General features: G+C 51.9%; 3 protein-coding genes across 6 annotated transcripts in view; all 3 read left to right on the forward strand.

Moving 5' to 3' along the window:
- The window catches only part of Pxn (paxillin), a 51,081-nt gene extending 45,179 nt beyond the window's left edge, over nt 1-5,902 (forward strand). The window contains exons 8-15 of one of the 3 annotated variants that reach the window (XM_057764022.1): nt 454-720; nt 918-1,310; nt 1,625-1,726; nt 1,972-2,142; nt 2,223-2,396; nt 2,796-2,877; nt 2,985-3,133; nt 3,873-5,902. In XM_057764022.1, the coding sequence (XP_057620005.1) occupies nt 454-720; nt 918-1,310; nt 1,625-1,726; nt 1,972-2,142; nt 2,223-2,396; nt 2,796-2,877; nt 2,985-3,133; nt 3,873-4,139 (1,605 nt within the window). In that variant the 3' untranslated portion in view covers nt 4,140-5,902. The remainder of the gene's footprint in view (nt 1-453; nt 721-917; nt 1,311-1,624; nt 1,727-1,971; nt 2,143-2,222; nt 2,397-2,795; nt 2,878-2,984; nt 3,134-3,872) is intronic. The other 2 variants (XM_057764020.1, XM_057764021.1) reach the window with 2 other exon arrangements.
- Nucleotides 5,903-8,838: 2,936 nt separating this feature from the next.
- On the forward strand, nt 8,839-12,986 carry Rplp0 (ribosomal protein lateral stalk subunit P0). The gene is made up of 7 exons (XM_057764519.1): nt 8,839-8,904; nt 9,144-9,245; nt 10,004-10,267; nt 10,366-10,512; nt 10,618-10,803; nt 11,871-12,011; nt 12,748-12,986. The coding sequence occupies exons 2-7, from the start codon at nt 9,192-9,194 to the stop codon at nt 12,913-12,915; spliced, it is 960 nt and encodes a 319-aa protein (XP_057620502.1). The 5' UTR covers nt 8,839-8,904; nt 9,144-9,191; the 3' UTR covers nt 12,916-12,986.
- Nucleotides 12,987-14,466: 1,480 nt separating this feature from the next.
- Nucleotides 14,467-16,652, forward strand: part of Gcn1 (GCN1 activator of EIF2AK4) — a 65,053-nt gene continuing 62,867 nt past the window's right edge. For both annotated transcript variants that reach the window (XR_009056814.1, XM_057764201.1), the window contains exon 1: nt 14,467-14,496. Coding sequence is in view for 1 of the 2 variants with exons in the window: in XM_057764201.1 (XP_057620184.1) it covers nt 14,479-14,496 (18 nt within the window). In the remaining variant the exon portion in view is untranslated. The remainder of the gene's footprint in view (nt 14,497-16,652) is intronic.

A 16,652-nucleotide genomic window follows, 5' to 3' on the forward strand; every position in this document is an offset into this window, starting at 1 on the left:
CTGTGAGTTCAAGGCCAGCTTGGTCTACAGAGCGAGTTCTGGATAGGCTCCAAAGCTACAGAGAAACCCTTTCTTGAAAAAACAAACAAAAACACAGAGAGAGAGAGACCTCTACTTTTCTATTTAAGTTGTAAGGAAAGAGGGAAGGGTGATAACCCCATGAGGTTAGCCGGGAAAATGCTGCTATCCCATTTTAAGGGCAGAGAGACGGGGGTCCCTGGAAGTTGAGTACTGTGTCCCAAGTTAGAGGCTGACTTGGATGTGAATGCTGGGCCACAGGACTCTCAGAGCTGCTGTGCCCCGAGCCAGCCCTACCTGCCTCCTGCTTCCTCCCTCAGCTCTGCTGCTCTCCATTGTGCTGCTCTCAGCTCCCCTGGGACACCCTAGTGTGGCCCAAACGGCATCATGCTTTGCCTGGGATGGGATGGTGACAGCTTTGCCCTCCACCCCCAGATCCGCTCTGTGATCAGGAGGAGCCGGGAGACAGGCCACGTCCACCCCATGTCCCGGGAGCCCTCCCCTCGCCGCCGGCTGGACCCTGCCACCCTGAGCAGAACCCCATCCCAAGAACGGCTCATTGCAGAGCTGCAGGGCCGGCTGGGCATCCAGCTGGAGGCAGAGGAGGTGGCAGGGGCCTCTGCCCAGGACTGGCTGACTGAAGGCGTTGTCATCACTGTGCAGCCATGTGGGAGGCAGGCCGGGGGGCAGCTGGTGGAGAAGGTAGCCAGCAAATGCCGGAGCCAAGGTCTGGGAAGTGGGGTCTGGAGGTTTCCTCAGCTCCAGTGCTGGCTGAAAAAGATTTTGGGGTGGTGGGTTGGTTTCTGCATTTCATGGCCTTATGACAAGGCTGGACTCTGCCCTCTGCTGTCTGCTGTTGAGTTCTTGCCTTCCTATCTCTCTCTCCTCTCTTCTCCCAGGTCATCTACCCTCCTGACTCTCCCATTCCCCTGAGAAGAACCCTCTCTGTCGTGGCTCCTCCTCCTGACCCTTTCCTCCAGCATCACCCCGATACCTTGGCCAGCAGCTCACCTCTCCGGCCCAGCCTGCCCACTCCCTCCTGTCCAGGGCCCGTGGCTGGTGCCTGTGCTTCTCCTGGGGTCCAGAGTGCAGGGAGAAAGCCCCAAGAGGAGGACAGGCATGGGCTTCCTGGCCTCACTCCTGTGCCCCACACCATGAGGTCTGTGGGCTGCCAGACCAGCGAGGACCCACTCTTCCATCCGATGCAGGCAGGCCTCCCAGGGGTCCCAGCCTCTGCCCCACCTGCACCGTGTGTCATCCCTGAGCCACCTCAGACTGAGGATGTTGTGGAAGCACAGAGGGCTCGTCCTCAGCTGTGTCAGGGTGGCTGAGTCCTTGGTGAAGCTGACCCGGGGCTTCCTGAGCCTGGTATCTAGGCCTGACATCAGGAGATTTCCCCCCCTTCCCTGGGGCGCTTACAAACACTGATCCCTTCTCCTGCCCTGTGCCTTCTCTCTGTCTCTCCCCTCCTCCCACTCTCATTTTTGGTAATTGCCTGCAGTGAGAGATCCTCTGAACCTGCGCTTCCTGTGTGAAATAACCCAGTGAGGAGGCCTCAGTCTTAGTCTTTAAACAATGTCTTCTCCTCCTTTCTTTCCCATCTAAGATGCACGGCCTGGAACAGAGAGTGGATGGAGAGCGGCAGTGGGCAGCCGGCTGGCCCCCCAGCAGCAGGCAGAGCAGCCCTGAAGGGCAGGACGAGGGAGGGGTCAGTGCTTGGGCTGGGGGCTGAGTTCTTGCTTGGCATGTTTTCCTGGGCTTGGTCATACAGCTGGGTACTGGAAGGCCTCCTTAACCCCAGGACTGCCTGCTGATGTAACCACTCCCCCACCCCCACCCCAGAGGATACTACCTTTTGTCTCAGTCAGCCCATGCAAAGGCTCATGGGTGTTCTGCTGTGAGTTGCCCCCACCCCAGGCCTTAGAAACCTGACTGCCTTGTCTGTGCCCACAGTTTATGGCCCAGGGGAAAACTGGGAGCAGCCCACCCCCTGGGGGACTCTCAAAGCCTGGGAGCCAGCTAGACAGCATGCTGGGAAGTCTGCAGTCTGACCTGAACAAGCTAGGGGTCGCCACGGTTGCCAAAGGGGTCTGTGGGGCCTGCAAGAAGCCCATTGCTGGGCAGGTAAGAAGAGGGGAGGGAGGTAAGCTCTGGGATCTTGGCTCCTGTCTTCACCCCGAGTCACTTTGTGTCTGTCTTCTTAGGTTGTGACTGCCATGGGGAAGACATGGCACCCCGAGCACTTTGTCTGCACCCACTGCCAGGAAGAGATTGGTTCTCGGAACTTCTTCGAGCGGGATGGACAGCCGTACTGTGAAAAGGACTACCACAGCCTCTTCTCCCCACGCTGTTACTACTGTAATGGACCCATCCTGGATGTGAGTGCACACATGGGGGCGCTGGGGTGCACAGCAGGGCCCTCAGCCCCAGGGCTCTCCCGGAGCCTGGCCCTGGTGAGTCACAGCAGCTCTGGTGCACGTTAGGTAGCTCTAGCTACCTTCTACCTCCCAACCTGGAGTTCTGCTGCTGAGGCCCTGGGGATTAGGAGCCCAGTAGACAAGGGGCTGGGTGCCAACTGTCTCACTGTTCCCAGTGTGATGTTAGGGAGATGCCCGGAGTCTGCTCCTCTACTTCCATGAATCACAGTGAAAAGCACAGGTATAAACTTAAGCAGCTCTCGATACTTCGTATTTGCAGTTAGCAGAGACCCCTTTAGACATACCCTGCTCTTTGGCCGGGAACCTTGCCCATGATCCATCCTTTTTCTGCTTTCACAGAAAGTAGTAACAGCCCTTGACCGGACGTGGCACCCGGAGCACTTCTTCTGTGCCCAGTGTGGAGCCTTCTTCGGTCCAGAAGGTATGGTTAGGCTGGAAGGCAGGCGTGCCTGTCGCCCTCTGGGATGACCTCACTGATGGTGGTTCCACATCTAGAGCCTAATCTACCCCACCTACCCCCATCCTCAGGGTTCCACGAGAAGGACGGCAAAGCCTACTGTCGGAAAGATTATTTTGACATGTTTGCGCCCAAGTGTGGCGGCTGTGCCCGTGCCATCCTGGAGAACTACATTTCAGCCCTCAACACCCTCTGGCACCCGGAATGCTTTGTGTGCAGGGTAAGGCGTTTCTACTGCAACCAGTGGGTCTGGGAGCAGGCAGCGGGAGAAGGCAGGCTCTCAGAGAGTGAGGTGGGGTGTGTGTGTGTATGCACTTCACGACAAGGAGCGAGTTAGAGATCCTACTGTGTGTGCCAGAGCTGTGGGGGCCTCAGGACTGGTCATCCTGAGCAGAGCACGGGAGGATCAAGTAAGATGCTGCAAACCCTGGGGCTCAGAAGTGGGCAGCGTTTCCAGAGTGACTGGGGCCCAGCAAAGGCTTTTGGACAAGTACGCCTGGGGAACAGTTGCGGCCTTTGCCTTGCACACCCTCCCACCACTCCAATCTCCAGATGGAAATCCAGGATGCAGAATTTAAGCTCAGGTTTCTTTTTCTTTCTTCCTTCCTTCCTTCCTTCCTTCCTTCCTTCCTTCCTTCCTTCCTTCCTTCCTTCCTTCCTTCCTTCCTTCCTTCCTTCCTTCGTGTCAGTTTCTGGCAGCAGCTTTCTGGCCACCTGCTTAAATCCAGAGCTCTCAGCCCTGTGAATACAGGCCATACAGTTTAGTAGGATCATGGTTGGATCACCTCACTTAATTCCTCTTCTTCCTCCAGGGGAAAATTAAGCATTTAGCCTAGCACACAGGAAATGACAAGCAAGTATGGGCCACCACAGAGGTGACGGTCCTATGGAGGTGATGGTCCTCTGCGCACCACCCACCAGGGACAGTTCCTGAGCCTTTTCCCTCTTGTGCCCGACAGGAATGCTTCACGCCGTTTGTCAACGGCAGCTTCTTTGAGCACGACGGGCAGCCGTACTGTGAGGTGCACTACCATGAGCGCCGCGGCTCTCTGTGCTCCGGCTGCCAGAAGCCCATCACCGGTCGCTGTATTACCGCCATGGCCAAGAAGTTCCACCCCGAGCACTTTGTCTGTGCCTTTTGCCTCAAGCAGCTCAACAAGGGCACCTTCAAGGAGCAGAACGACAAGCCTTACTGCCAGAGCTGCTTTGTGAAGCTCTTCTGCTAGGCCGTCCCCACCACCCTCCCCGGCCAGCGCCCCCACTGCTACAGTGACCCAGGGACCTCGCCCAGGGATGACGGGCCAATCCAACAGAAACTGGAACCTTGTCTTGGCAGGTGCAGATGCATGACAGAACTGTGGAGGTCGTGCTTGTCCCTCCCCCCACCAGAGCTTCAGGGCCCTTCTTTCCCTTCTCTGGCTCTCCCAGGCTCTGTGTACTTCATCTTCACCAGAGGTCCGTAGGCGTGTCCTCATGAGCCAGCACCCACAGCGGAGCCTCACACACCTCTCAGCAGTGGGGTCAGAGTGGGCAAGCAGAGAGGGTCAACTAGGGGCTCTTTTACCCTTATTTCTCTCAGTTACCCTGAGCATACTGGGGACACCGGGCCCCCTTAACACAATGCCAGCATAAACTCACCCGTGGGCCACCAAAGGCACTTTGGGGTCCACCGCCCAGTCTCCCAGGGTCTGGGTGATTGCCCTGGGTTTACCAAGAGAGGCTTCTCCAGCAATAATGTTTTATATAGCCACATCTTTATCTCTGGGGACATCGTGAGGCGGGGAGGGTCACCCGTGCCTCAGCACTGTACCGATTTTGATAGATTTCTACACTGAGGTTCTACTTCGTATTGCTCAGCTTGCTTTCACTTCTCTCCACAAGATGATTTTGAAGAGATTTAAAGAAGGCCCCCTTTTGTATTCTTGTCTTTGTCCACCGTCACTGGTGCTGCCAGTGGCCTTGGCTTTGTACTGAGGGCTTGGGATGGGGGAACAATTTGTGTTTTATTTTGTTTCTTAGCACGAGTGAGTTGAGACTCCTTCTGCAATGTCACAGTCCCAGGACTGTTTGCAAACTGCTGTATTTTCAGATGCTCCCTTACTGCCCAGGCCAGCAGACTCTCCAGTAAGAAATGGTCTAAGGGTGCTCAGCCCTTTTGGACCTGGAATTTTGAACCTCATGTGTCCTGTTCCCAAGGGAGGCAAAGGGGAAAGTATATATTTGGGGTCTGCTTCCTGCCTGAGTAAGCCATCAGGAGCCACTCTGCTCCCCGTGAACTTTCTGGCGACAAGGAGAACCCACTGAACACTCTCAGCCACCTCATTGCTTCTCTGGGGCTCTTTCTTCTGCCTTCTCAGGAAAGCTGGTGTCTGATTTTGACCAGGAAGATCATACATAAGGGTCTCTGGTCTCGATTCTACTGGGCGCATCGCTCCCTCAAACTTCCCAGTGACTGGGGCAAAGTTTGCTGTTCCCTCTCTCAGGTGGGATTCATGCTTTGCGGGGAGGGGTTCTGGGAAGAATAACCCTAAGTTGGTGAAGGGATCCTAGTAGGATTTGGGGCAGAGGGACAAGACCCTGTTAGAGCTATGGGAGGCTCCATAGCTCCCATTCCAAAAGATGGGACGGGAGCAGCCAGTCCTGGACCAGACATGCCAGACTGGTTCATAGGCAGGGATCCAGACATTACATCAGCTTCCTAGTAGAGGCTCGGTATGATGGGATCATCGACAAGGATCCTCTGTCGGGGCTGGACTAGCAGCGCCCCAGGTCTGGGAGGTCTGACACGGCACTTCCACCCACAGGCCTTACTGCTCTGTTTACAGTAACCCGCCCCAGGCCCCTCTCCGAGAAGAGATGGGGTATCTGGAGGGCCATTCTCTGGGTCAATGGATATGTGATATTTGACTTTTTTCCTATAAACTTCTAACCTGGCTTTTTCCATTTCAATTCCTGTGATTTATGCCAATAAAGTTTGCCATTATTTTCACCCGTGTTAGTGCTATTTCTTGGACGTTTGATCTAGTTGCTACAGTAGAGAAATCCAAGTCTCTCTAGACTCAGAAGAGTCATAGAAAGAAGGCAGATCACTGAAATCCCCTTCGTGGAGGTCCAAACGCAAGAGAACGGGATCCTGGGAGCTTGCTTGGGTCCACAGGGGCAGTTCCTGCTCCAGGGCTGTCGTGTGGATTCACTGAGGGTGTCTGCCTTTGGCGTATGGGTAGCTGTCCACTCACTGATCAAGGAGAGAGGAGAGACTGAAGGCCGGGCGGTGGTGGCGCATGACTTTAATCCCAGTATTCGGAAAGCAGGGGCAGGTGGATCTCTGAGTTCGAGGCCAGCCTGGTCTACAAGAGCTAGTTCCAGAACAGGCTCCAAAGCTACACAGAGAAACCCTGTCTTGAAAAACAAAAAAAGAACAAAAAAAGAAAGAAGGAGAATGAAAACACAAAGCCCCACCCAGGCAACACCTTGGTCCACTCACTTCTCTATGGCCTGGTATAGGCTTCCTGGTGCTGGTCAGTCTCTACTGCCTCCTTGTGGTCATGTCCATATATGCATGTTTTCTCTTGTCAGATCTCTGGAAGCCAAACTGGACCCTTTCATTCCACCAAAAGATGTGGCTTCACAGTTTCCCCTGCCCTTTAGGTCAGGTTTTCAGGCGGCATAGTGAATGTTATTCTGAATGTTGACTCTCACAGTGAGCTTGGACGTGACTTTCAACACCCACTCAGTGATAATGACTTGGTTTATTTTCCCAACCCTCGCTGGAGTCATCCTTATAAAAATATGATTGGCTTTCTCAGTAATGATTTGTGGATGCTTTCCCATGCCACTGGATATAGATTTGTATTTGTATCATTTCTAATGGCTTCATGCAATGATATTCTACTGGTATGCTACAATTAGAGGTGGCACTTATATTGTGAGGGCCAGCATGTCCTTGGAGATGTACCAAAATCATATGTATACACTTGGAAAACTGCATTTAGAGAAAAACAGATGTAGGGTTTGGCTGACTAGCACGGTGAGGCCCATGGACTTTGAACCTGTTCCTAGATGGTTTAACTCAGAGTTTCTCATTAAAATACTGTACCTCAGGACTGAGGGAGCCGGGAGCATCGGGAATGTGCACAAGTGCTTAGCACAGTGCCAGGCGTGCAGAAACACCGTCACTAAAGGGCAGCTCCAGCGGTTCTCAAACTGGGCTGACCTTCAAAGGCACCAGGGAGCTTAGGAGACTGCTTGCCTAGCATGAACAAGGAAGGCCCTAGGCCCAATACCAGTCTCCCCCATACACACACATTCGTTTATATCGATATTTATATACTTATTTATTCATGGGTCTGGAGAGCTGGCTCAGCAGTTAGGAACAAGCAATGATCTGAAGGCCCTGAGTTCAGTTCCCAAACACCCGGAACACCAGCCCTAGAGGCTCTGATCCCCTTGGGTATCTTCACCCATGCGGCTTACAATTGCACTGGCTCATACACAAACACATAAACACATAAAACCTTTAAGAAAAACCACACGTTCCCAGGTTCTACTCCAGTAGACTCTGCCTGCTTAGGGACTGGGAGTGCAGGTGTTTGTGACGCTCCTGGGCCGGGTTGTCAGGTTTGGGAACTGCGGAGTGAAAAGGTGGCTTTATGCCTACAAAAGCAGCACTCAACTGGCAGGACTGGATATCAGAGCCCCAAACCCCACCCTCGCTAGCCTAGGGGAACATTTCGAGAAGCAGAACTGGGGTCCAAGGTTGTAACAGATGATTGTTGGTCATGCATGCTCTAGATGCACTCACTGGGGATTTCCGACTTGCTGAGGAAAGTCATGGAGATGGGAAGAAAAGCCCTCCTATCCCTTGAGCTTTCTGTGGTGGAACATGAGGTGTCTGGGGAGCTTGAGGCAGGAATATCAGTGGAAGGCTGGGTCAGGCGACAGACTGTTTCAAAGCTAAAGCCAAACAATTATCCAAATGTTGAACGTTCATATATAATAAAAGAAGCTAACGAATTGATTTTCTCTTATATCCCAGAAACGGTATAACAACCTCCTATTAGAAATGAGGAAGGAAGGCAAGATGGTCTGTTCTTCCTAAGACAGCACAGCAAGTGGCGAACCAGCTCATCTGGGCACCTTGCATTCTCCCATTCAACAAATACGTATATGCCTGTTTTCTGGAGGCACAGAACGAAATATCTGCCTGTGTGGAGCTTACGTTCCTGCAGGGAGAGGCTGACGAATATAATGTGATAAATTATACAGTGGGTTAGCCGGCGTAAGTGCTGTGCTGAGAAAGGCAGGGGAGTTTTGATTCCCCAGCCCCCTTCTTAAAATTTAATATCAAGAGTCAGGGCAAGTCTCATTGAGTAGATGGCGTTTGCAGCAGGACTTGGAGAAGGTAATGAGTTTCTCTGGCAGATTCTAACAGGCACCATTCCGGGAAGATGGAAAAGTTGGGCAAAAGCCCTGAAATAAGGGCGCGCTCTTGACAAACAGCAGAGACCAGGCTAGAGACAAGCGCTTCAGTAGGAAAGTCAAAGAGGAGATTGCAGGGTGAAGGTGGAAGCGGTCGTGTAGGACCTTGTACATAGTCTAGGTTCTAGGCTTTTACTCAGAGAAAAGAGGAACCCTGGATGAGTTTTGTGCGGATAAGGACGTTGGTTTTGGAAAAAATCATAAGGGGACATTTCTCAGCACTCGGTTTACCGTACTGCTTCGGAGACGCTGCAAGGCGGCTCCAGCCCGGCAGAGGGCAGCAGCTCCGGGAGCGCTCCTCTAATACAGCAGGGAGCAGTCCTTAGTCACCTACCCACTAGAGTGGCAGCGGTATCACCCAATGGCTGCCTAGATTAGTTTGGTGAGGCGGGACAGTTGATGGCGCCAGCCAATAGATACGTACGTCGTCGTCTGCTAACGAGGGCTCCCAGTGCCCATATAAAAGGCACGCACGGGCGCGTGGCCCTCTCTCGCCAGGCGTCCTCGTTGGAGGTTGTGGTCTACTGTGTGACTCTGTGGGAGGATGGCAGGAGCACGGGGACTCGGGGGTCGGGAGCGGTGGGCTCAGGGTACGGCTAGGGAGGCACGGACCGGGCTGCCCTGTCCCGCCTGCGCTGTTGACGGCGGACCCCCCTCCCGGGCCCAGTTCCCGCGTGGCCGGCTCGGCCTAGGCCTCGGGCCGGGGACTGGGGTCGGGGTGGCCGGGCTCACGCTGACCTTCTCTTCCCCAGTGACATCGTCTTTAAACCCTGCGTGGCAATCCCTGACGCACCGCCGTGATGCCCAGGGAAGACAGGGCGACCTGGAAGTCCAACTACTTCCTTAAGATCATCGTAAGTGCGGAGCGCGCCGTGGACGGGCCGCTTCCGGCCCGGGCTCTTAGGGGCAGTCACCTGCCCGGCGCTTTCACAGAATTAGGCTATCTAGAGAAATTCTGTAGTCCCAGCTTCTGTTGCGGAGCTAGCTCCTTCACCTGTAGAACCCTTGCCGTCTGTGGGAAAGGCTGAGCCGAGGAGTGACTCACTGTTAGGCATGTTGGTGCAGGTGGCTGGTGACTTACTACAAAAAAGCGTCTGAAGCGGTTCCTAAGATCGGCTACCAGCTTTTGTAGGCATTAGCCTTTATTTACCATATGAGTTTTAGACACAAGAGATTTTTGGCTACGGTAACGTTTATGTTCACAAATTAAGTTCCCTGGTCAGCTCTGCAGTAGTGTGCCCTGCCTGTCTCTCCCCCGATCGGTGTCATTTTAATCCACCAGCATACCTTACTTAAAAGATAAAAATGGAATTTTTTGAGGTCGGGATTACCCTTGTAGCTCAGGCTGGCCTGTAATTAGCAATTAGGCTTCAACCGGCATGGCAGGTATGCCACCACACCCAGCTAGAAGGTAATTTTTGACTACCTCTCAGAAATTTAGTTTGTACCATTCATAACCAGCAAGTAAGTCGGGGTCAAATTAAGCTGAGGTGACTGGCTCCTAGCTCAACTCTGGAAGCGTGAACGAAACGGAGTAGGGAATTAGTGGTCGTGAGGTTTGGTTTCTGCTGATTTTGTTTCTCACCTTGGGTTTTCTGGCTTGTTTTAATAGCAACTTTTGGATGATTATCCAAAATGCTTCATTGTGGGAGCAGACAATGTGGGCTCCAAGCAGATGCAGCAGATCCGCATGTCCCTGCGAGGGAAGGCTGTGGTGCTGATGGGCAAGAACACCATGATGCGGAAGGCCATCCGGGGGCACCTGGAGAACAACCCAGCTCTGGAGAAACTGCTGCCTCATATCCGGGGCAATGTGGGCTTTGTGTTCACCAAGGAGGACCTCACTGAGATTAGGGACATGTTGCTGGCCAATAAGGTGAGGAGGAGACCCAGACTGCAGGACGAATGAAAGCAGAATTTCGCCGTGTTTATCGTGGAGAGACTTTCACTATTCAATACCTTTGTTCCCTGCAGGTGCCAGCTGCTGCCCGTGCTGGTGCCATCGCCCCATGTGAGGTCACTGTGCCAGCCCAGAACACTGGTCTGGGGCCCGAGAAGACCTCTTTTTTCCAGGCTTTAGGCATCACCACTAAAATCTCCAGGGGCACCATTGAAATTCTGGTGAGTAGACAGGCTTGAAGTGGTAGCTTGTCATTGACTTGGAGGCTGCGGGCCTGTTTGTTGTATGTCCAGATGGTAAATGGTCTGACTTTTCTCATTCCTTAGAGTGATGTGCAGCTGATAAAAACTGGAGACAAAGTAGGAGCCAGTGAAGCCACTCTGCTGAACATGCTGAACATCTCCCCCTTCTCCTTTGGGCTGATCATCCAGCAGGTGTTTGACAATGGCAGCATTTACAACCCAGAAGTGCTTGACATCACAGAGCAGGCTCTGCACTCTCGCTTCCTAGAGGTATATCCTTCCCTAATACTGGGAGCATGGTAGATACTGGCGTATGCCAGGCATCCTCAGCCTCTCCATCTTCTCAAAGTCTGAGATTGTGCGTGCTGGGCCTTGAAGGGTAATCGTGAGACAGCTGGACGTGGTGCCTTAGATCTGTAATCCAGTGGAGGCAGACTGTCCTCAAACTCCCAGAGATCCATCTGCCTCTGCCTCCCAAGTCCTGGGATTAAAGGCTTGTGCCACCCCTGCCCGGCCTCAGCTTCCTTTTTCTTTTTCTTTTCTTTTTTTTTTTTTTTGGATTTTTCGAGACAGGGTTTCTCTGTAGCTTTTGGGGCCTGTTCTGGAACTAGCTCTTGTAGACCAGGCTGGCCTCGAACTCACAGAGATCCGCCTGCCTCTGCCTCCCGAGTGCTGGGATTAAAGGCGTGCGCCACCACCGCCCGTCAGCTTCCTTTTTCTTAAAGAACTGGCTTGTCTTTATTTCCTCGAAGCTGCTGTGCCTGGTTTTTGCCATCAAGTTATCATTTAAGAAATTTTTTCCTTGTGTGAGCAACATAACTGAAATTATGTACGTTTCTGGATTTAGCCTTTTTAGTTTTTTTGATTTTTTTTTTTGAGCATTTAGTTTTTATATAATTTCTACTCAACTCCCATTATGCCAGTCCCAATCAATTTAAGATTTGGAAGATGTAGTGAACAGGTCTAATAGCATTTGCCCTGTCTTGAGTGGGTAGTGACAGCCTCATAGGTCCGCAGCAGGTTTTGTAGGCTTATGCAGCTCCAGATCACTGCATGGACAGGACTTAAGTCTGGACTCTGGTATCTGCAGTGGGTCTTGGGCTCCAGTTCAAGGGGTAACTGTAGAAGTAGCTCTACTTAGTAAGTTGTATTGGCAGATTACATCTGGAAGTAGTTTAACCATTTTGTACAGTAGTGCTTAGTGACTGATAACAGCTTAGATCTAAAAACGGTGTGTGGGGCACCAGGTTGCAGTAAGGGTAAACATAACTGATGGGTCTGGCCTCAGGAGTGTCTGGTGTAGGCTTAGAGACTGACGTCTTGTTCTCTCCGTGCAGGGTGTCCGGAATGTCGCCAGTGTTTGTCTGCAGATCGGCTACCCGACTGTTGCCTCAGTGCCACACTCGATCATCAATGGGTACAAGCGGGTTCTGGCTCTGTCTGTGGAGACAGAGTACACCTTCCCACTTGCTGAAAAGGTAAAGATACTCTTCCAGAATCATTGGCTTGACATCAGGGTGACAAATGGCAGGCTACTGAGTTAGTGAATTCACACTCCATTCTTTCACATAATAGGTAACTTTGAGACAGCCAAAACTGGGTGACCTTGAATCTAGGAAGTGCTAGAATTATAGAAGTATATACACCACCAGGTTTGGGCTTATGTTACCAGTGTTGGCTTTCCTGCTAGGCAAGCATTCTACCAACTGAGGTATTAATATATCCCCAGTACATTGTTGACTTCTGAGACTTGGTCTCTGTATAACTCGCTGACCTGGAATTACTAGGTTGGCCTCACAGATCCACCTGCCTCTGCCTCAGTGTTGGGATTAAAGGTATGGTCCACCACTGTGTGCTCCAATACATCTTTAAGAGTCTACTTTTGAAAGTCTATACCTATAGTTCTATCCCATTGCTATCAGTTTGAGCCTTCCTTGAACAACATATACATGGTGAGGTCCATAATAAAGGGGGAAACATTTTGGAGATGGAACAAGAGTATGTATGTTCTCACATTGAAAATGACAGCCCCCCAAAGATTTAAGAGCTGAGCCCAAGTGTCCTCTCACCCTCCCACCAGACTGTATTTAACATCTGATGGGTAGCTTCTATACAGGGAAGCCTTACTGACTGGGACCTTAAGTAGGAGCTACACAGACAGGAAGGGTGTGGGTGGTGGGAGAGTGGAAGATCACTCTTCATCTTTTCTTCAAGGTCAAGGCCTTCTTGGCTGATCCATCTGCATTTGTGGCTGCTGCCCCTGTGGCTGCAGCCACCACTGCTGCCCCTGCTGCTGCCGCCGCTGCAGCCCCAGCGAAGGCTGAAGCCAAGGAAGAGTCGGAGGAATCAGATGAAGATATGGGATTTGGTCTCTTTGACTAATCCTCTCAAAGCAACCAATTCAGACAGCTTAATCCAAGAAACGTGGAAATAAAAGCTTACTTCTGTTAAAATTGTCTTCCTGGATTTATTTTGTATATTTTGAGGTTTGGGAAACTAAAACCAGGGTTAAAAAGCAAAAACCTTTGTTGGGAGACAGGGTTTTACTGTGTAACACCCCAGGCTGGCCTGGAACTCAGATCCCCTTGCTTCTGCCTCCCAAGTGTTTTGATTAAAGGTGCCACTGCCCCACTTCTTATCTATGGGGGGATATGTTCCAAGGTCACCAATTACCTACTTTGTGTAGTTGAACCTTGCTATCTAGACTTCGGTCTCTGAACTTAACTGGGTATCAAAGCTAGTGGGTGCTCAGGCTGAGGAGCTGGGGGTGGTTCATGTCTGGAAACAGCCCTTAGGCTGAGGCAGGAGTAAAAGGCTGGGTTGAGGTCATGGTCTTGTTGAAATAGGCCTGTAGCTCTCAGCATTCAAGGATTGTTCACTGGGCCATCTGCCTCACCAGACCAGCCCATTTCTCAGTTTAGGCACTGTAACCTAAACTGGCTTAGAAATTGATCCTCCTGCCTCAGCCTTCCGGGTGCAGCAATTAGTCACAGAATGATGAATTGTGTTTAATACCTATGTGTTTTTTGTATTTTAGATGTGTAGTTGAATCGATGTAGAATACAGAGGGCTGGCTACATTTTTTCCTAAGTACATTAAGATGAGATACATTAATCAAGGTAGTCGCAAGCTTGAATACAGGGACAGTTGGTAACTGGCCACTAAGCAGGTAGTTCATGTTACACTTGGGAGGGTGCACACAATTTACAAAGTTAGAGGTTGTAGGCCTTCACAAAACCTTTTCAGCCTATGCATCCAAGGTAAAGGCATAGACAAAGTTAGGCCAGAATTTTGACCTCCAGTCCTCTAAGGCAGTAGTTGGATCTCAGTTCCATTCAATAAATGTGTCAAGTCTGAAAAAGCACCTCATTCATGTATCCTATTGATAACAGTCACTGAGCTTGTGGTTTATTCACTACAGATCAGTATAGCTAACTTACAACTGGGTGTCAAAAGTTTAAAGTCACGACTGAGGACCAACAAGTAGCCTGGAGACCACGTTCTGTAGAGCAGAGTCCTAATAGAAATTAAATCTTCAAAGATACGGAGCTCTTCCTCACGCCTTCCTCCAGCTATCTTAGGGACCAGACTCCTAGCAGGACCGCGCAATTCCCTCGGCATCCCTGATCCTCCCGCCAAGTCTAAGGACTAATCCTTTGGGTTCATTCCCGGAGCCCAGGAAGCGGCTTTTAGTGGCTCCGCCAAAGAACTAAGAACCTTCAGGAACCGACCGATGGGAGTGTCGGGGCTGGATCCGGGATCCCCAGAGACGCGGGAGCTGCGCGGCGTCTCCCGGGTCCAGGCTCAAAAAAGCCTGCGCACCGGGCTCCAGCACGCGCGCCTGCCCGCCCTCCCGCTCGGGGGCGCCAGGCGTCGCCTTGCCGCGTGGGCCCCGCCGTGACCCGGAAGCGCTCCGGAAGCGGTTCCGGAGTGGGCGCCGGCAGGATGGCGGCGGACACGCAGGTGAGGCGGGCGGGCGGCCACGGGGCTAACGCGGCGGACGGCGGGGCCGGAGCGCGGGCGGCAGTGGCGGGAGCGCTGGGACCGAGATTGCGGAGCTGACGGCGGCGGAGGCCGCAGGAAGAGGCGGCGGGGCTGGCGCCTCACGGCTGGAGGCTCGGCTCGGCCCTGGTGGCCAGAGCGACGCTGGGCTCGAGGAGTCCGGGGCTTTGGCTGGGCTTTGGGGCAGCTGGCGCCCTGCTGTGCCTGCTCCGGCTCCGGCGGTTGCAGAGCTCCACCTCGGAGTCTGCCACGGTTTTCCAGAGCCCGGTGACCGGGAGCCGCGGGGCAATGCAGAGTGCACCCAACTCTATGCGACCACATAGAATGTAGCCTTATGTCCACACGGGTTTGGAGTCGTCTCTGCTCGTTGATTTCTCGGAGGCTGTAGATAAATTACATCACCCCCTCTACGTTTCAGGCTTTTTATATGTAAAATGATGTTGAAATAATATCTGTCACATAGGGTTGTTGGGAAGATGTAGTTTAGTTATTGTTGTTGGATCCCTTCAGCTAGAAGGGGTCTTGTCACCCTTGTTATTACCTGTGGTTACATTGCAGTTCAGGGAGGGGTTGAGGACCCCTCTTTCTCCATTCCAGCTTCTTCTGTAGCGTGTGGAAGGATGAGAAAAAGAAGCTCTCTCCTTATTGCCCCTGCCACAACTTAAAAAATGTAGGTTTTAAAACTGTAGACCAAGTTGGCATTGGACTTGCAGCCGTCCTGCTCATGCCTCCTTAGTGCTGGGATTACGCTGCCTGGCAGAAACTGGTATCTATTAGACAGTTTGGGTCTCCAGGATGAGAGTAGTTGATTTTTATGTTTGAGCCTCGAGACCGGCCAGAGGGGCCATTTAACCTGAACATTCAAAAGCTGTTTTGCGGGGGTCTCCTGTACAAGGAGCTGGTCATTTGTTCAACGCTGTGTTATGGTGAATCCCAAGAAGTAAGGTTTCAGTGCTTCTAGAGGATTGACTATTTAACACTAATACTGGTAAAAGAGTCTTCTCTTCAGCCAGGTGGTGGTGGCGCACATCTTTAATACCAGCGCTCTAGAGGCGGAGGCTGGTAGATCTCTGTGAGTTCCAGGACAGCCAAGGCTACAGAGAGCAACTCTGTCTCGAAAAACAAAGCAAAACCAAACAAAATCAGAATCGTCTCTCTAGAGTTATGTTGTCCAGTAGTGTGGTCCCCCTTGGCTGTGTTATCAGAATAGCCATAAGACTTACTTAAGTTTGTCTAAACTATCTGAAGTTTAAAATTCTCAAGCACATTTTAGTAGTCACATGTGAGTAGTGCCTGGCGTGTTGACCAGACTAGGGAAGCATTTCTGTCACCTTGGAGACTTCATTCTTGGTAGTGCTGTCTACAGTGCTGCCTGTGAACGCGGAGGGCGCGCCCGCCAGGCTTCCCAGCACCCGATGTGACAGCCAAAGGAGCCTTCTATTCTTCTCCTCGCTTTTGTTGTGACAAGATTTCCAGGGGTTGCTGACTTTCATGTTTTCCTTTGCCATGCTGGGGAATCCAACTCAGGGCTCCATGCATGTTAGACAAGGACTGTGTTACAAACGACACTCCCAGCCCCCCCCCACCCCCCTTTTTGTGGTTTTTCGAGACAGGGTTTCTCTGTAGCTTTTGGAGCCTGTCCTGGAACTAGCTCTTGTAGACCAGGCTGGCCTTGAATGCACAGAGATCCGCCTGTCTCTGCCTACCCAGTGCTGGGATTAAAGGCGTGCACTGCTACCGCCTGGCTGAAAAGTTCTTTAATATTTGTGAGAGAAACTATAACATGAATTTAATGCCATATTGAGAGTGAGGTGACACATTTGGGAGGCAGAGGCAGTTCTAGGCCGTCCAGGGCTATGGTGATGCTCACTTTTAATCTCAGCACTCAGGAGGCAGAGGCAGGCAGATCTCTGAGTTTAAGGCCAGCCTGGCCTACAGTGCTAGTTCTAGCACAGCCAGGGCAATGGGCTACACAGAGCAACCTTGTCTGGTGGTAGGGGAGAAGAGAAAAAGAAAAACAAAGCCAGAGGAGTTTAATGTTACCGTCTTGTAAGGCAGTCGGTATGCATCTGTTGTTTGTTTGTTCTCAGACCTCACTAAGGTTAGTAAAGAATTTA

The sequence above is a fragment of the Chionomys nivalis genome, chromosome 3 (assembly GCF_950005125.1).
Source record: "Chionomys nivalis chromosome 3, mChiNiv1.1, whole genome shotgun sequence".
NCBI lineage: Eukaryota > Metazoa > Chordata > Mammalia > Rodentia > Cricetidae > Chionomys > Chionomys nivalis.